The sequence below is a fragment of the Megalobrama amblycephala genome, linkage group LG4 (assembly GCF_018812025.1).
Source record: "Megalobrama amblycephala isolate DHTTF-2021 linkage group LG4, ASM1881202v1, whole genome shotgun sequence".
Taxonomy (NCBI): Eukaryota; Metazoa; Chordata; class Actinopteri; order Cypriniformes; family Xenocyprididae; genus Megalobrama; species Megalobrama amblycephala.
Window position 1 is genome coordinate 49,110,230 of NC_063047.1, and position 16,051 is coordinate 49,126,280.

General features: G+C 36.3%; 1 protein-coding gene across 2 annotated transcripts; it reads right to left on the bottom strand.

Annotated features, from left to right (window-relative positions):
• Window positions 1-229: 229 nt before the first annotated feature.
• On the bottom strand, window positions 230-15,797 carry tagln3a (transgelin 3a). 2 transcript variants are annotated; one of them, XM_048189737.1, is made up of 5 exons: window positions 15,643-15,797; window positions 14,962-15,183; window positions 12,221-12,395; window positions 10,375-10,477; window positions 230-1,192 (listed from the first exon to the last, which is right to left on the bottom strand). In XM_048189737.1, the coding sequence occupies exons 2-5, from the start codon at window positions 15,139-15,141 to the stop codon at window positions 1,009-1,011; spliced, it is 642 nt and encodes a 213-aa protein (XP_048045694.1). In that variant the 5' UTR covers window positions 15,142-15,183; window positions 15,643-15,797; the 3' UTR covers window positions 230-1,008. The 2 variants fall into 2 exon arrangements, with proteins under 2 accessions (XP_048045694.1, XP_048045695.1); XM_048189738.1 differs by lacking the exon at window positions 15,643-15,797 and adding an exon at window positions 15,373-15,541.
• Between the last annotated feature and the right edge of the window lie 254 nt (window positions 15,798-16,051).

Consider the following 16,051-nt stretch of genomic DNA (forward strand, 5'->3'; position numbering starts at 1 on the left):
AAGTAACTACATTCCAGTAAATATAAAACAGATCAACTAAAACTAACACATTTACAAAATAATGAAAAACACTTAAATTGTGATATAAGTAGAAATAAAATTTAAGATTATTCAATTTTTCTAACAAATAAGTGAATTTAAAACCAAATCACAAAAATAAAAAAACAAGAAACACTGAACTAAATAGCCAATCATCTCAAACTATTTCAATCATGACAATTGGAAAGTGTTTTGATTGTCAAAGGTACTGTATATAGATCAAACATGAAGCTTCACAATAAACAATGGTGACATCTGCAATACAATCTCAGCATCAGAAGCACAGTTACTTTACATGCACGTTAGTTAATGCAGAAAGTTAACAAAAGTTGAAAACAGATTTGACGCATTTCATAAATACCACAATTTTTATATCGTTTTGACATGATTTTCTTATCACTGGAATGTATAGTATCAGTTCCATACAGTGACATCAGTTAATTATGCACAACAATGACATTTTGTGAGGACATTATAGAATGACCTGAGTCTAATAGTTTGGGCGGGTTCTGCTAGCATAGATGGCATACATCAATAATAGTGTACATTTGATAGCAACAGCACAGTATCACCTCAACCGAATACATGAATATCTTCAGCACAGTTTAAAAGCATCAGCCAAATACGCAGCTGTAAATGGACGCGAGACGTTCAGCGTACCGTTCGTAAAGGAAGGATGCACGTTTCATATTTAATAGTTGAGCCTTTTGATACTAATATTCAATTTATTTTGCACAATTTGGCCATAATATGGAGCTTGCCCGAGAAACAATAACAGACGGCACTGGTGCATTGTGGGTGAAGGGACAACACTCTAATGTGTGTAAATCTAGGACTGGTGCAAGCAGCCTTAGTTCATCATATATCTATATACACACACACACACACGTACACATTCCTCCTAAACTGGAGCACTAGTTTTGGCTGTTCGGCTCCAGTGGAGATTTTAAATACCAAACGGTGTAGTGTTTAAGGATTGCTCTGATCTCCATTGTGTCGAGGAGAGTCATACCGCATGATTTGCCGTGGGGTGCCGTACCCTGCCATGCCAGATTGAGATGCTCCACGATTGCTTCCCATCTGCATGCCGATAAGACTCCGACCTTGACGCAGCTGCTCCTCTGAAAACTCACGCTTGTGGCCCTTGGTTTTCCTAAAACACAATTACAAATATTTAAACGCAGCAGAAAGTGTGTTCTTAGAGTTGATTTTTCGTTCCTTTTTTTGTTTGTTTGTTTTGACTAGTGGCATAAAGTCTGGGGTCCAATTTGCAGACAAAAACAGAAAATAAGTTACAGGGAAGCATGTGTAGTTTGTCTGTGCTTTTGTTTGCAACACTGTTAACACAACAGAGAATGTTCAGAATGATGAACCTCACCAGTTCCTTCTTCATAAGTGCTCATTAGCCTTTTGTAGTCTCAATTGGCCCTTCGCCGGGGGTTTGATTGACATGCGATCATAACGCAGAATCCGCCATTTTGTCTGACAAAGCAGTCAGGAGTTAGAAGATTAACCTCGGTGGACTTGAACTTGAAAAATGGTGTGTATTGATGTCTTTCCGCGTTTGAAACAACATTCCTTCTGATGTTCATTCATGTTTATTTGATGCTATAAATGAACTAGTAAGAAGAGATGATTGGCTCACGAGCCGCTTGAGCTGAGGCGCTACAGCGATCTGTCACGACACATTAAAGAGCCACAAAACGGTTTTTATTGCTCGAATTTCTTAAAAAACTACATAGTTTGAAAGCTGGGACTCTGTTTAATATCATACGTAACCTGCTCTGTCTTGTCTGTCGACGTGTTGTCAGTGTCCTCTTTGCTCCGTGATGTATTTTTCACTGCGTGTGGCGTGACAGCGCCATGGCTTGTCGGACAAAGCAACAGTAACTAAGGGGGGGCGGGTCTTTGCGAAGGGTCAATTGTAAGCCTAAAACTACTGTAAATTTCCCACCAGTGCACAAGAGGGATAATTGAAGGTGCATTGTGGACAGGGGCGTAAATTTCATCTGACAGTTGTGGGGGGACAATAAACATAAAATGAAGGGGACACAAATAATACAGCCAAAATTTTACTTATAAAGGATATATGTAATGTTAGACAGAAGAAAACCTTACTACTGTTATTAGTGTAGCATGGAGACTGTGCCATTATGCTCAATGTTTCTCTTTGGTTCAATGAAAAAACTGACTAAATTGACCAAAATATTCTTCTTCGAAACCATTTATTGCAATATTTTTGAAGTTGTTTACAACCAAGTCACCAAAATACGATGAATTCACATTGAGCAAAACCCAACACACAACAGTAAATCAATTAGCCTTATTACAGTTCACACTTATGCTTATCACAATGTTAGTTGAAGTTGGTGTGGGTGACTTACTATCCAACAAGATATCGTAAACAAGCTAGGTAACATTATAATCGCTAACATAGTTGACTCACAGAAAAAATATATCAGTTATTATTTTTTTATGACTAATTGCTCAGCATCGTCTGTATTAAAGAGAAAATAATAGCATTGACAGCCTATTTAGAGGAGTTCTACTACTTGTTTTACTACTTACACAATTATTTTAAGTATATATTATTTATTTACAATACTTAGCATGGTTTTTAATTATATTTTTTGGGGGGGGACAGCACTCAGATGGGACTCAGATAAAAAAGAGCACACTTTTGAACTATAACAAGACTAATGGGACATTCTGTATTGTGGTCTTTACGGACACATGCAGTTGAAGGTCACGAGATTGCAAATCCATATAAAGGTCACCATTTGGCTAGCAGCTTGGTACATTGTAAACAGGGGTGTCCAAACTTGCTCCAGTCCACTGTCCTGCAGAGTTTAGCTCCAACTTGCTTCAACACACCTGCCTGGAAGTTTCTAATATGCCTAGTTTGACCTTGGGCCCTATTTTAACGATCTAAGCACATGGTCTAAAGCAGTGGTTCTCAAACCTGTCCAGGGGACCCTTACCACTGCATATTTTGTATGTCTCCCTCATCAGACACACCCAATTCAACTCTTGCAGTTTCTACTAATTAGTTGATGAGTTGAATCAGGTGTGTTAGATGAGGGAAACATGCAAAATGTGCAGTGGTGTGGGGTCCCCAAAACAGTGGTTTGAGAACCACTGGTCTAAAGCGCATGGCTCAAGTGCACTTAGGGTGTGTCCGAATCCACTTTTGCTAGTTTAACGTCTAAAAAGGTTGTCCCTATTCTCTTAATGAGTTATGGGTGTGTTTTGAGCGTAACGTGCAATAAACTAATCAGAGTCTCATCTCCCATTCCCTTTAAAGGGTTAGTTCACCCAAAAATGAAAATTATGTCGTTAATTACTCATCCTCATGTCGTTCCACACCCGTAAGACCTTCGTTCATCTTCGGAACACAAATTAAGATATTTTTGATTAAATCCGATGGCACCGTGAGGCCTGCGCAGCCAGCAATGACATTTCCTCTTTCAAGATCCATAAAGGTACTAAAAACATATTTAAATCAGTTCATGTGAGTACATTGTTTCTACCTTACTATTATAAAGCGACGAGAATACTTTTTGTGCGCCAAAAAAAAAAAAAAAAAAATGACTTTTTAACAATATCTAGTGATGGGCGATTTCAAAACACTGCTTCAGAGCGTTATGAATCTTTTGAGTCGAATCAGTGATCCGGATCGCGTATCAAACCGCCAAACTGCTGAAATCATGTGACTTTGGCGCTCCGAATCACTGATTTGATTCGTAAAGCTCTGAAGCTTCATGAAGCAGTGTTTTGAAATCGGCCATCACTAGATATTGTTCAAAAGTCGTTATTTTGGGGTTTTTTTGGTGCACAAAAAGTATTCTCATCACTTTATAATATTAAGGTTGAACCACTGTACTCACATGAACTGATTTAAATATGTTTTTAGAAGCTTTATGGATCATGATAGAGGAAGTACCATTGCTGTCTATGCAGGACTCACGGAGTCATCGGATTTAATCAAAAATATCTTAATTTCTGTTCTGAAGATAAACGAAGGTCTTAGGGTTGTAGAACAACATGAGGGTGAGTAATAAATGATTTTCATTTTTGGGTGAACTAACCCTTTAAAAGCCAGTTGCACTCGCACCATGGCAGATTTGCTATTTACATGGCGGAATTTGCAAGCGGAAAAACTGAACGCTTCTCTAGTGAGGAAACAGATCTGTACTTTCACTTTAACCTAAGTAATCCTTTTATTTTTAATATTTAGCATGTTTGTGTGCTGCTGCGCATCCCTGTGTGTAATAAGCAGAGTGTCCGCGCATATTACTAACGCACCCTTTAAATAACAAAAAAATGTTGTGCCATTGACTTTAGACTAGGTTTTTGTTGGTCAATGGCCCAGTCTATTTCAGTTGCATCAAAATAGTAACGTGCCAACAATGTGCCTCGTTTTCAGACCAGTACGCCCATGAGCGCACAGTTGGGTACAAATGCATTTGCTATTTAAACAACGTGGTGCTGGACGTGAAAATAATAACAGCGCAAAACTAGCAAAAAACACTTGCGTCGCGCCTGCCGCCGGGTGTATGATAGGGCCCCTTGATTAGCCACTTCAAGGTGTGTTTAATTGGGGTTTGTGCTGAACTCTACAGGACAGTGGCCCTCCAGGATTGGATAGGACACCCCAGAACTAGGGTGACCAGTCCCTGTCAGTCCCTGTTTTCCGGGGACAGTCACAGTTTTTGGTATCCTATCCCTGAAACGTCCCTGTTTTACAGCTAACAAATACAGCAAAAAAAAAACCCAGACCAAATGGGGGCTTCAACTACACTGATAACATGAAGAACTTAACCAGGACTAGAGCACTATTATCAGCAATTATCAAAAAAGACACTGTAATTGGGTTCAAGGTAATCACAAGCTAACTATTTATGTAAATTACAGTAATACTGTTTGTACTATATAACAGGACAGGAATGTTTTGCACACAGCTGTAAACGTTCCTGGAAGTTCTGCCATCACAAATAATGCAGTAATTCCCACACACACAACTATACCACATGGGTGAAAGTACACCCTGATATGTATGAATAATAAAAAAAATAAACAATTACACTTGCAACAATTATATTTATCACATACTTTGAGCTCAAAATGGGCTTGAAATGCAAAATAATAAGCCTAATTAGGGTTATAATAATTGCCAAAAGTACAAACAATAATTGTATGAAAAGTTAAAAAACATAGTATGTTCAGAGTTTGTTAAAATATGTTTAAAATATTTGTTCACTACATATTTATTATATATTATCATTTATTTTATATTTATAAATACTTATTTTATTTTTGTAATGTGTAGAGGCATAATTTTGTTATAATACTCCATTTATCGGTTTGCTATGCTCAACGGTTAGGCCTACTATTTACCATTTTTTATAGTGTGATTTTTGGTGAATTGTATTAAAAATCATAATTATTCATTATAATAACAGTATAATAACAATCAATTATAATCATTACAGAAAATTTTATTGTCCCTGTTTTGATGATGACAAATTAGATTTCAATGGTATTTTGACCACTGAACTAGGAAATGTCCTCGGATTCAATTTCAGAATTCTGGTCACCTTATTATAAACATGAATTTGTTTCCAGGCCAGCTCCTCTGTGAACCCACTGGGCATTTTAGTCAAGTAATTGAATTAGGCCTAGATTGGAAGACAAGAGCCTGACATTTTAGTTTGCAACATGCATCAGAACAGTCTATAGGTGTGTTTTCTGAGACTGAGACTAGGACTATGCACTGAAAAAAATGATGCTGTTCACTTTATTTAAACAACTTATTTTGATTCAACACCATTGTATTAGGTTTCTGGTTCAAATTCAATTGCTTCATGTTAAATTAAGTTGAAACAATTACTTTTTGACTTAACTTGATGTTTTTATATTAAAATAACATGTTTCAATCAAACAGGATTTTCACTTCCCATCATGCTTTGCAAAGGGGCTGAACTAGGAGTGTAAATGTTGAAATAAAGTGTTATTTTAAGCAGTTTTTAGGAAGATGAGAAAATGGAAAGACTTTTTAATGTTTACTGTTCTATTATGTTGGTATTTAAAAGTTTCTGTTAATTAATAGTTTTAGGGTTACCATTGTGGTGAATTGTTGCACTTGTGCTTGGGTTGAGGACCTGCTAACAAACTTTCAAATTACTTTAATAAGAAAGTAATCACTGTGGTAGTGCTCTGGGCTGCATTTCCCAAAAGCATTGTAAGCCTATGTTGATTGTAAAACCATTGCCACCAATGGACTTATGATCAATTTGGGCTTTACAATGTTTTTGGTTAAGGCAATTTAGGATGAATTCAGTATCACATCTAGATTTCTAACACAGAACATCACAAAAGTTATGTAAATCACAAAATTAAACAAGAAGAATTAATTGTAAAAATCAATGTACATGAAAACAATTTATTTTTTATTTATTTATTTATTGCTTTTTATTTATTTTATTTTAAATGAACACAATTGATTCTAGTTAATTTAACATGGCTGATTCTATTGGATTTTACTTGTCTCAATCATGTGGAACCACTGTAAGTTGGACATAACTATTTTACATAGATTCTTCCTTAGTCAGTTGTTTTGTCACAAGGATTTTGCATAGAGTAAAAAAAACCTTTAATGTTAATAAAAACGAAGTTGGTTGTGTGGAAACACTGTCCATAATTGACTTGAGTTTTTTTTTTGTGTGTATGGTAAAAAGGTTTTAATTTATTATCACTCAAAAGCTATTCTTTGAATTAATGTAATTAAATCATGGAAAGGATTTCCGCGTGATTAAATGGCTTTCTTTCAGCATTAAACACTTTTGTTAGGCTAACTTAAATTGCATAGATTGGATCAACTTAAGTAAATGAGTTGGTCCAAAACATTGCAAATTAGTTGGGCTGACACTATTAAATTAAGCCATAGTAAATAAGTTGAATCAACCTTAATAAATTAAGTTGACCCAACGTAAGTACATTAACACTCTGAGGTCTGAAAACGCGCCGGCGCGTTTTGCAGGTTTTTTTTCACATTGCAGCAAAACAGACTTAAAATAATCCGTCATTTTTTGTCATAGAGACATAAGTAATATATCAATTGAAACTATAGAATATCTTCTTTTATTTGTATACACTCAGAGTAAAAACAAAATGTTGTGCTTTTTGTAAAATAAAGAAAACTAACATGATGCGTGATTTCTCCTCTCCCTCTGAACGAAGTCCGATCTGATAGTTCTCAGAAAATGAACTGTAACTTAGTGAATACTAATCACAGAAAAATGAAACTTATGTCTAAAAAACGTTAAGATGTCAGGTTTTAAATCATGTAAGTAAAATCGAAAACAAACCTTCTGTGTTTATGTAATCTGTATGAAAAGAGAGCCATGTCAGAAGTCCGTGATTCAGCTCATTATCCGCTAATGCGGCCACGCCCACGGAGCCAGCGCTATTCAGACGCAAATTCAGAGGCAATACATGCATTCATCGTCTCAATCGTGTATTTATTGTCTTGAAAAGGGTTTATCTGGGTGTAAAAGTCATGGTTAGCGAGCTCTAGAAGACATGCAGTTAGTTCCTGTTTTCTTTTCTTCTATAGATGAATGTTAGATGAGTTTTTGTTTCTTTAGCGCCCTCCGGCTGCAGTATGAATTGGAAACTCCATTCATGGAATAGCCTCTTCTTCTTTTAGATGAATTTGTGGACTAAAAATGCACAGAGAGCGCCCTCCGACTTCAAGTATGAATTGAAAACACCAGCGCTCATAGTAATGACAATGGATATTAAATAAATATAACTCCTCTGTATAGAAAATTGACATAAGCATATGAGAATCCAATATTTCTCCAAATGTGCATGCTTTTAAACTAAAAGCCTATATTCAGACTATTTGCATCACAGAAATACATTATATTTTAAAGTATAATATAAAACCATTACTTTATATTGTAATAATATTTTTCTGTATGTTTCATATATCATGATGAGCTTGAGACATCACAGAAGGTTTTTTTTCACAGCCTACCTGACTGAAAGGCCTCATTAATATACAAGTCATTTCAGGTCATTATTATGTGATTCTTTTGTCTTCTCAGGTGAGAATGGCCCATTATTCAGTGGTGATTCACGCCTCCACGCATACTGTGTTTCTTGGCAAAAAGTGTCTTACAAAAACTAAATCAATATATTGTTTTATATGAAGGAGTAGGCAGCATAATTTTTACATAATTTTGAAGCAAAAACTCTAGTTTACAACCTACAATACCCTAAAGTATTGTAAACACAGATTTACTATACTTTTTTTGGCCTTATTTCAGTGACTTAAGTTTTTTGTTTTTTCAATAACCACGCATAAATGTTATTCCTTCAAAAGCACAAACATGTACATACATGTTCCTCACATATTATTGTAGCCTAGTTTGTGCTGAATACAGTGTAATGACACTTTTTCCATTAATATGTTTATGAACAACTGAAAAAAGCACAAATGTCAGGGCATGTCAAAACTTCTCCAGGCCCCAAATCAGCCTCAGACTCCAGAGGGTTAAATTGGAATAACAGAATTGCATAATGCTGAAATAAAGCAACTTAATCATGTGGGAATCCTTTCCATGATTTTTTTATGTTCGTTCAAAGAGTTATTTTTTTGAGTGTGACTTGGTCATAAACGCCAGAATAGGGCTGCACCAGCTATTCATAAGTTCTTATTTAACGCAAAGTCCACTCTAGACGCTTAGTTACTGTAACTAATGACCAGTTTACACCTGGTATTAAAGTGCATTTTGGTCAATCGGATCATAAGTGGATGACACTAAATACGATGTAAACGCTCATGTGGTCAAAAGTGTTCAAACAGACAAAAAAGATCACCTACTCTCCGCCTACTGACCTAATGCATAAACCCTAATGCGTAAACATTATTAGTCATAATTATAAAAATAAAAATTCAATATTATGACATGCTATGTTATAATTATGAAATAAAACGTTTAAACTCATATTTTGACTTTTTAAGACATAATTGCAACTTTTAATCATATAATGATCACAACCTCAAGTCACGACTGGAACTGGAACAGCTGTGCTACATCTCATAGTGCTGCCCCCACAAAAGCCTATTTTAACTTGAGTAAATCATACATTCAATAGGAATTGAAAATAAGTCCTCCTTTCATTTTTAATATATCAGCAGTTCTCACAGAACATCTCTTGCCCTGTTCACACTCTAATTAGCTACATCAGTTAATGCACGATTGATTTAAATCGAGCTTTAAATCCATATCAAAATATGTTGATCCAGGAAAATGTCTTAAGGCCCTTTCACACTGAACGCGACGCGAAAAAGAGAGGCGAATCGCAGAAGAACGGACCTTTCACACCGAACGCGAAACGACTGATGCTAATTCACGCCTGCACGCTAAGTGGCGCCGACCAACAATGCATTTGTCCTCATGTATGTGTCTCGTATATGGCTTTAACATCGTCCGCTGCATAATATACAGAGAATACATCTTAAAATATAATTAGAGATACAATTTAAAAATTTATATGATCATTATGTCTTTGCTCAAAATGCACTTTAAACCATCATCGAGTTATTGTAATAAACTCTGATTATGATCTAAAGTGGGTTTTGTTTCGATAATGGGCAGACATGCATTCTTTGTATGTTTTAGAATGGATTAACAATAAATCTGCTTATTATTTGTCATAAACATCCTTTATTGTTATAAAAATACCATGAGCTGCATAAAAAGCACAGAAAACATACTGTATCATCATAATCATATCTATTTGCCTTCATATTTCATCTGTAGAAAACTGTTTTAAGTTTTATATAGGCCTACAGAAGAGCAGGAGATATGATTACATGATTGACAGATCTAAAACGCACTCTCATTAAATGTCACATAATTCCGTGGAAATGAATAGAAATGATATTCTGTATAAAGGACATGTGAGAATGACTCTGTTCTCAGATACCAATGACAATCTCCTCCTTCTTCTGTGTGTCTTTACACTAACAGCGCCACCGCTCTCGCCCTTCTCTGCAACAGCAGCTGCACCGGGCATGTGATCTAAAGCTCAAATCTAATTGGACGGCCCAGGGAAAAAATCAACATACAGGTCGAAAACAAAATACTCGCTTTTTTCCGCCATGAACATTCATGCCGAATTTCGCATTCAGTGTGAAAGGGCCTTTACTCGGAAAAGTTACGGTGACCGGCTTTGCTGGCACTGAATGTTTGCCCACTGGGGGTCTCAGTCCATCCCTGGGCAAAGAGCAAATGAGTAACACCCTTTATCCGTCCAGCTCACCTGTGAAACCAGTCTTTGTCTCCACGGTAATGCCCATCATCCTTTGTGAGAGCTTCACTTCCCAGAGCCACCAATGTCCTCTGGACTGCAGCCATGTCCTTTCCTTTAAAACAGGACGAAACGCTTATGAACATGATTCCTGTGACACGACGCCTGGCAAAGGCATCTTGTACCGTCCTTTATTTACACCATGTTAATCACAGCGGAACGTGATTTCACCAAGTACAACATGTTCCTGGATCAGATTTGAGGGACAAGTTTACAGTTTAGATCAAGTTTATGCTTACATCCAGTGTTAGGTGCTTCAACATTAGTGCTATTCACCATCATTTCCCTCTGATTTTAGAGATAACTTATGGGTAGGGTAAGGTTTAGGAGTAGGGATATATAGCTCTACTGACTTTCTACAGTACAAATAGTACCATACAAAGGACTGGGGGTGGTAAAACATTTTTTGGTAACACTTTACTTGAAGGGGTGTGCATAAGACTGACATGACACCTTCATAATCTTGACATGACACGTGTCATGAATATGAAGGAGGTTTTATGAATGTCTATGACAACTGTCATTAAGTGTCATTTGCTCAATTATGTCATTTTTAATGCAAAGATGACATTGTTTGAGATGTCTTTGTTACGACAACTTGACATAAACCAACACATCATAACCTGTCAGTGTCTTTGTCATGACAACTTGACATTAGCAAAATGTCATAAACATGACATAGCAGATTAATTATCAAACTTAAACTATTTAGCTTTATGGGTTAACATTACATTACATTATTTTGGTAACATTTCAGTATAGGGAACACATATATAAACGATTAACTATGACTTTTCCCTCAATAAACTCTTAATTTACTGCTTATTATAGTTAGTTGTTAGGTTTAGGTATTGGGTAGGATTAAGAAACTAGAATAAGGTCATGCATAACAAGGCATTAATATGTGCTTTATAAGTACTAATAAATAGCCAATATTTTAGCCATATGAATGCTAATAGTAATAAGCAACTAGTTAAAAGACCCTAAAATAAAGTGTTACCATTATTTTATAACAGTGTCGTCTTTTTTACGAAATTTGAATTTTTATTATCTGACCTTCTGTTGGAGGAAACATGAAATGAAAAATAGTCGTGACGCTGTTATAAAATTATTTGTCAGAGTATTGTCACTTAATGACATTTTAATGACAAGTTCAATTTGTACCACTGTACTTGAGCTCAAGATACATATTTATGACACTATTATAATGGCCTCATGTCAAAACCAACCACATGACAGTTTAATGCAATGTTAACCCATAAAGCTAAATGATGTCAAGTTGTCATGACAAAGACACTGACAGGTTATGATGTATTGGTTTATGTCAAGTTGTCATAACTCGGACATCTCAAACAATGTCATCTTTGCATTAAAAATGACATAATTGAGCGAATGACACTTAATGACAGTTGTCATAAACATTCATAAAACCTCCTTCATATTCATGACACGTGTCATGTCATGATTATGAAGGTGTCATGTCAGTTTTATGCACACCCCTTCAAGTAAAGTGTTACCACAGTTACTTTTATACTTTTATATGGTTTATGAGGACACAAATGTGTATAATAACATGGGTATTACAATGTAAACATGGTTTACGAGGACACTTCCTGTGTCCTTGTAAACCAAATGGCTTAAAAAACATACTAAACGGTGTTTTTTTCTGTGATGGGTAGGTTTAGGGGTAGGGTTAGTGTAAGGGGATAGAATGTATAGTTTGTACAGTATAAAAACCATTATGTCTATGGAGAGTCCCCGTAAACCATATAAACAAGTGTGTGTGTGTGTGTTTTACCTTCCCAAAGATCAACAGTTTGGAATATGTCTCCCCTGGTAACACCATATTCTTCAGCAGCCTGCAGGAACTGAGAAATTTTCTCCATTTGTTTAAAGACCATTTTAGTTTCTGTAATTTTCTTAATTGGCTCCTCACCGCTGGGGTATAGACTGTTGATGAGCCGGCAGAGAATCTGGGATGGGGTTAAGAGACGGGAAGAGGGAAGGGAGAAAGGAGGAACATATTTCAGTAACACTTTACAATAGGTTTCATTTGTTTACTTTAGTTAATATTTACTACGAATGAACAATACTTCTACAGCATTTATTAATGTTAATGTTAATTTCAATATTTAGTAATACATTATTAAATCAAGAGTTGTATTTGTTAACATTTATTAATGCTCTGTGAACTAACATTAACAAAGAACACAAGTATTTTAATATACTAATGTTAACAAAGATGAATAAATACAGTAACAACCGTATAGCTCGTAAGTTAATACATTAACTTATGTTACAAATGAGACCTTACTGTAAAGTGTTACACATATTTAATTTAAGTTCTGCCAGATTCTTAGTCCTAGTGATGACCAAAACAATAACTAAGACACAGAAAGGGAGCTTATTAAATTAAAAAAAATATAGACCTTCTCCAGTACAAAATCGCTGCATATGTGTCCTAAATAGTAGGAGCAAGATTACAATTAAACATGCATGGATAGCGTAGTATTTCAGGTGGATCTGTGCATCTAGTGTACAGTAACAAATTTAGTTAAGCCTGGAATACACTACATGATTTGTGTACAGATTTTTGTCTGATTTGCAGTCTGGATGAGTCAGGATCCAGTCTGCAGACTTGGAGGAGTCAGCAGAGATTTTTTAGCTTCACTTTGATTCCAAAGAAATCCATTCGGAGGATATTAGACATGTTTGATATTTTTAGCTGGTTTTAAAACACATTGTTTTCATTTGTCACGCGTCTCCTATGATTCCTCTGTAACCATTTACAAAGTCAGCAAGCGTATGATGCCTTCAGATGTTAATGCTTACCTGCCGATGCAACAATAGGAAGTTGTGTGGTATCAAGACAATTTCATGTCTAATACTTGTACACTGTCTTATTACTTATTCAAAAATGTGCATTTTCCCATCATCAGCAAAGTGAATAGTTTTAGTGCATATAGTTTGCGACTTGGAAAGCAGCCCATTAATTGAAACTAAGGTGCAAAAATATCTTGAATACATCAACACATGACAACACAGTAAAAAGTGATTTTTTCAATGTTGTAAATATTTTATAAGAATATACTATTTCAGTCTTCCTACTTCAAAATGTCATGTTTAATTCAATGTGTTACTTGCCATTTCTTTGAAATTTACTAGCAATTTCTGAGTGAAAATTGTTTCTAAACAGAATTTTTCACACACCCACAATGTTTTTTTTTTTTCGGTGTACAGTGTCAATCATAGTGAAATAATGAGGAAGTAGGATATTATTGTGCAAGCTTGTTGTAATTCCAGTTGAGAATACACGCACTTACATGCACTTACAGAGTACTTACCTAAGAAAGTACTGGGTAATATAAGGTAACAACAGGGGTTAAGGTTAGGTTTAAGAGTAAGGTCAGCACCTAGTTATTACACAGTAATTACTATAATAAGTATATAACATGTACATGCAAAACAGGATTGTAAAATAAAGTGCTACCAGTACCAAAAAGACTCTTTCAGTGAACAGTTCTTAAAAGAACCATTTTTTTTCTTAGAGTGAAGAACATGTTAATCATCTATTCTAAAGAATCTTGTTCCACTATAGAACCTTTTGTGCATGGGAAAAGTTCTATGAATGTTAAATGTTCTTCATGGAACCATAGATGTCATTTAAGAACCTTTATTTTAAGTGTGTATCTAATGACAAATGTCAGGCTCCCCTTGTTAAAAATTAGTTGCTGACATTAAAGGGTTAGTTCACCCAAAAATTAAAAATTCTGTCATTCATCTTCGGAACACAAATTAAGATATTTTTTGATGAAATCTGAGAGGTACATGATTCCTCCATAGACAGCAATATAATCAACACTTTCAAGGTCCAGAAAGCTACTAAAGACATCGTTATAATAGACCGGATGACTGCAGTGGTTCAACCTTAATTTTATAAAGCGACGAGAATACTGTTTGTGCGCAAAAACAAAGCAAAAATAACGACTTTATTCAACAATATCTTCTCTTCTGTGACATTCTTATATGCTGTTTATGTCCGGCGCTTCCAGGTTCTCCGTCAGAACGCTGGCTCGTTATTGGCCGGCTCCTGCGTCAATATCACACACATGTGTCGTGCTGCTCACATGATCAGCTTTGGCCAATACTGAGCCGGTTCTCGAACTTAAACACGGAAGTCTTCACTGCGCAAGGATAATGACAGGGAAGAGATTGTTGAATAAAGTCGTTATTTCTGGATTTTTTTTGCGCACAAAAGTATTTTCGTCACTTCATAAAATTACAGTTGAACCACTGCAGTCACGTGGTCTATTTTAACGATGTCTTTAGTACCTTTCTGGACCTTGAAAGTGACCTCGAGTCATATACCTCTCGGATTTCATCAAAAATATCTTAATTTGTGTTCTGAAGATGAACGAAGGTCTTACGGGCATGGAACGACATGAGGGTGAGTTATTAATGTCAGAATTTTCATTTTTGGGTGAACTAACCCTTTAATATACAGTAACAAAGGTCCTAGAATGTTTTTTCAGCACATACTGTTCCACTCATGAGCCATTTCTGGAAGTTCTGTTTGCCAGGTTCAGGTCGCTCCAAGTCGTCACCACACTGGACCAGGATCCATTCCACAAGCCGAGTCTCCAACTCCGCATTATACTTCTGGTCGATCTTCTCTTGGACCTCACGGCTGAGCCCATAGCTTGGTCCCCTGTTGGCCATGGCAGCGCTCAGGCATTAACACTGACCTGCAGTGGTGATAATCTGAAACACAATCACAGCGTATGTCTGAATAGACTGAATTTGGTTTTAAAGCACTATATGCCTATAGATCATATGAAATAGATTAGAGCACTGGCTCTCTGAGACTAACCCGATTGACAAAAGAGTTATCTCAATTATTTCTAGAACTAAACTGCCTGTCTGGAATTTAATAGCAATACAAAAACTGACTGGGTGTTTGTCCTCCACTGCTTTCCATGCAACACACGTCCAATCACTCCGAAACATGAATAAGCAAAATCATCATATCATTTACGCTGATTTAAATAGCCTACAATGGCTATTTCATCGAGATTATCAACAACAAACTGAGAAAAACGCCAACTTGAGTCTGACGCACTCTAGTTCAAAAATGGCAGTAGGCAACTGCGCATCACTAACTGATGCTTTAACATAGTCTAATGTACCGACAGCGCAGGGAGACATTATGCATCTACTCACTAGTGATGGAGGCTGTTTGTTGTTTTCCTCGCCCGTGTAATGTCCGTCTGTTGGCACCATGGATGAGCGCTCGTATGGGGCAGGGGGGTGGGACGCAGCTCAGCATCCGTCACTTCATGGAAGCAGCCAAACCAGAGAGAGAATCACGCATCCTCGCTGATGGAAAGAGGGTTGGCTAGGAACTGTACAGTAAGTGTTACGTAAAATCGAAGGTTGCGCGCATCATTGGCTTCACATGTTGCAGTATGTAAAAAAGGCTCGTGTGCATGTGAAAGCATCAGTGTGCGCACATGAAAAATAGGCCATGACGAACATGGATATATGCTAGGCCTATATGCAGTCGGGTATGATGCAATAAGAAAGCGCGTGAAATGATTCCATCTTTATTTTTTTCTGTAATAAAGCAAGG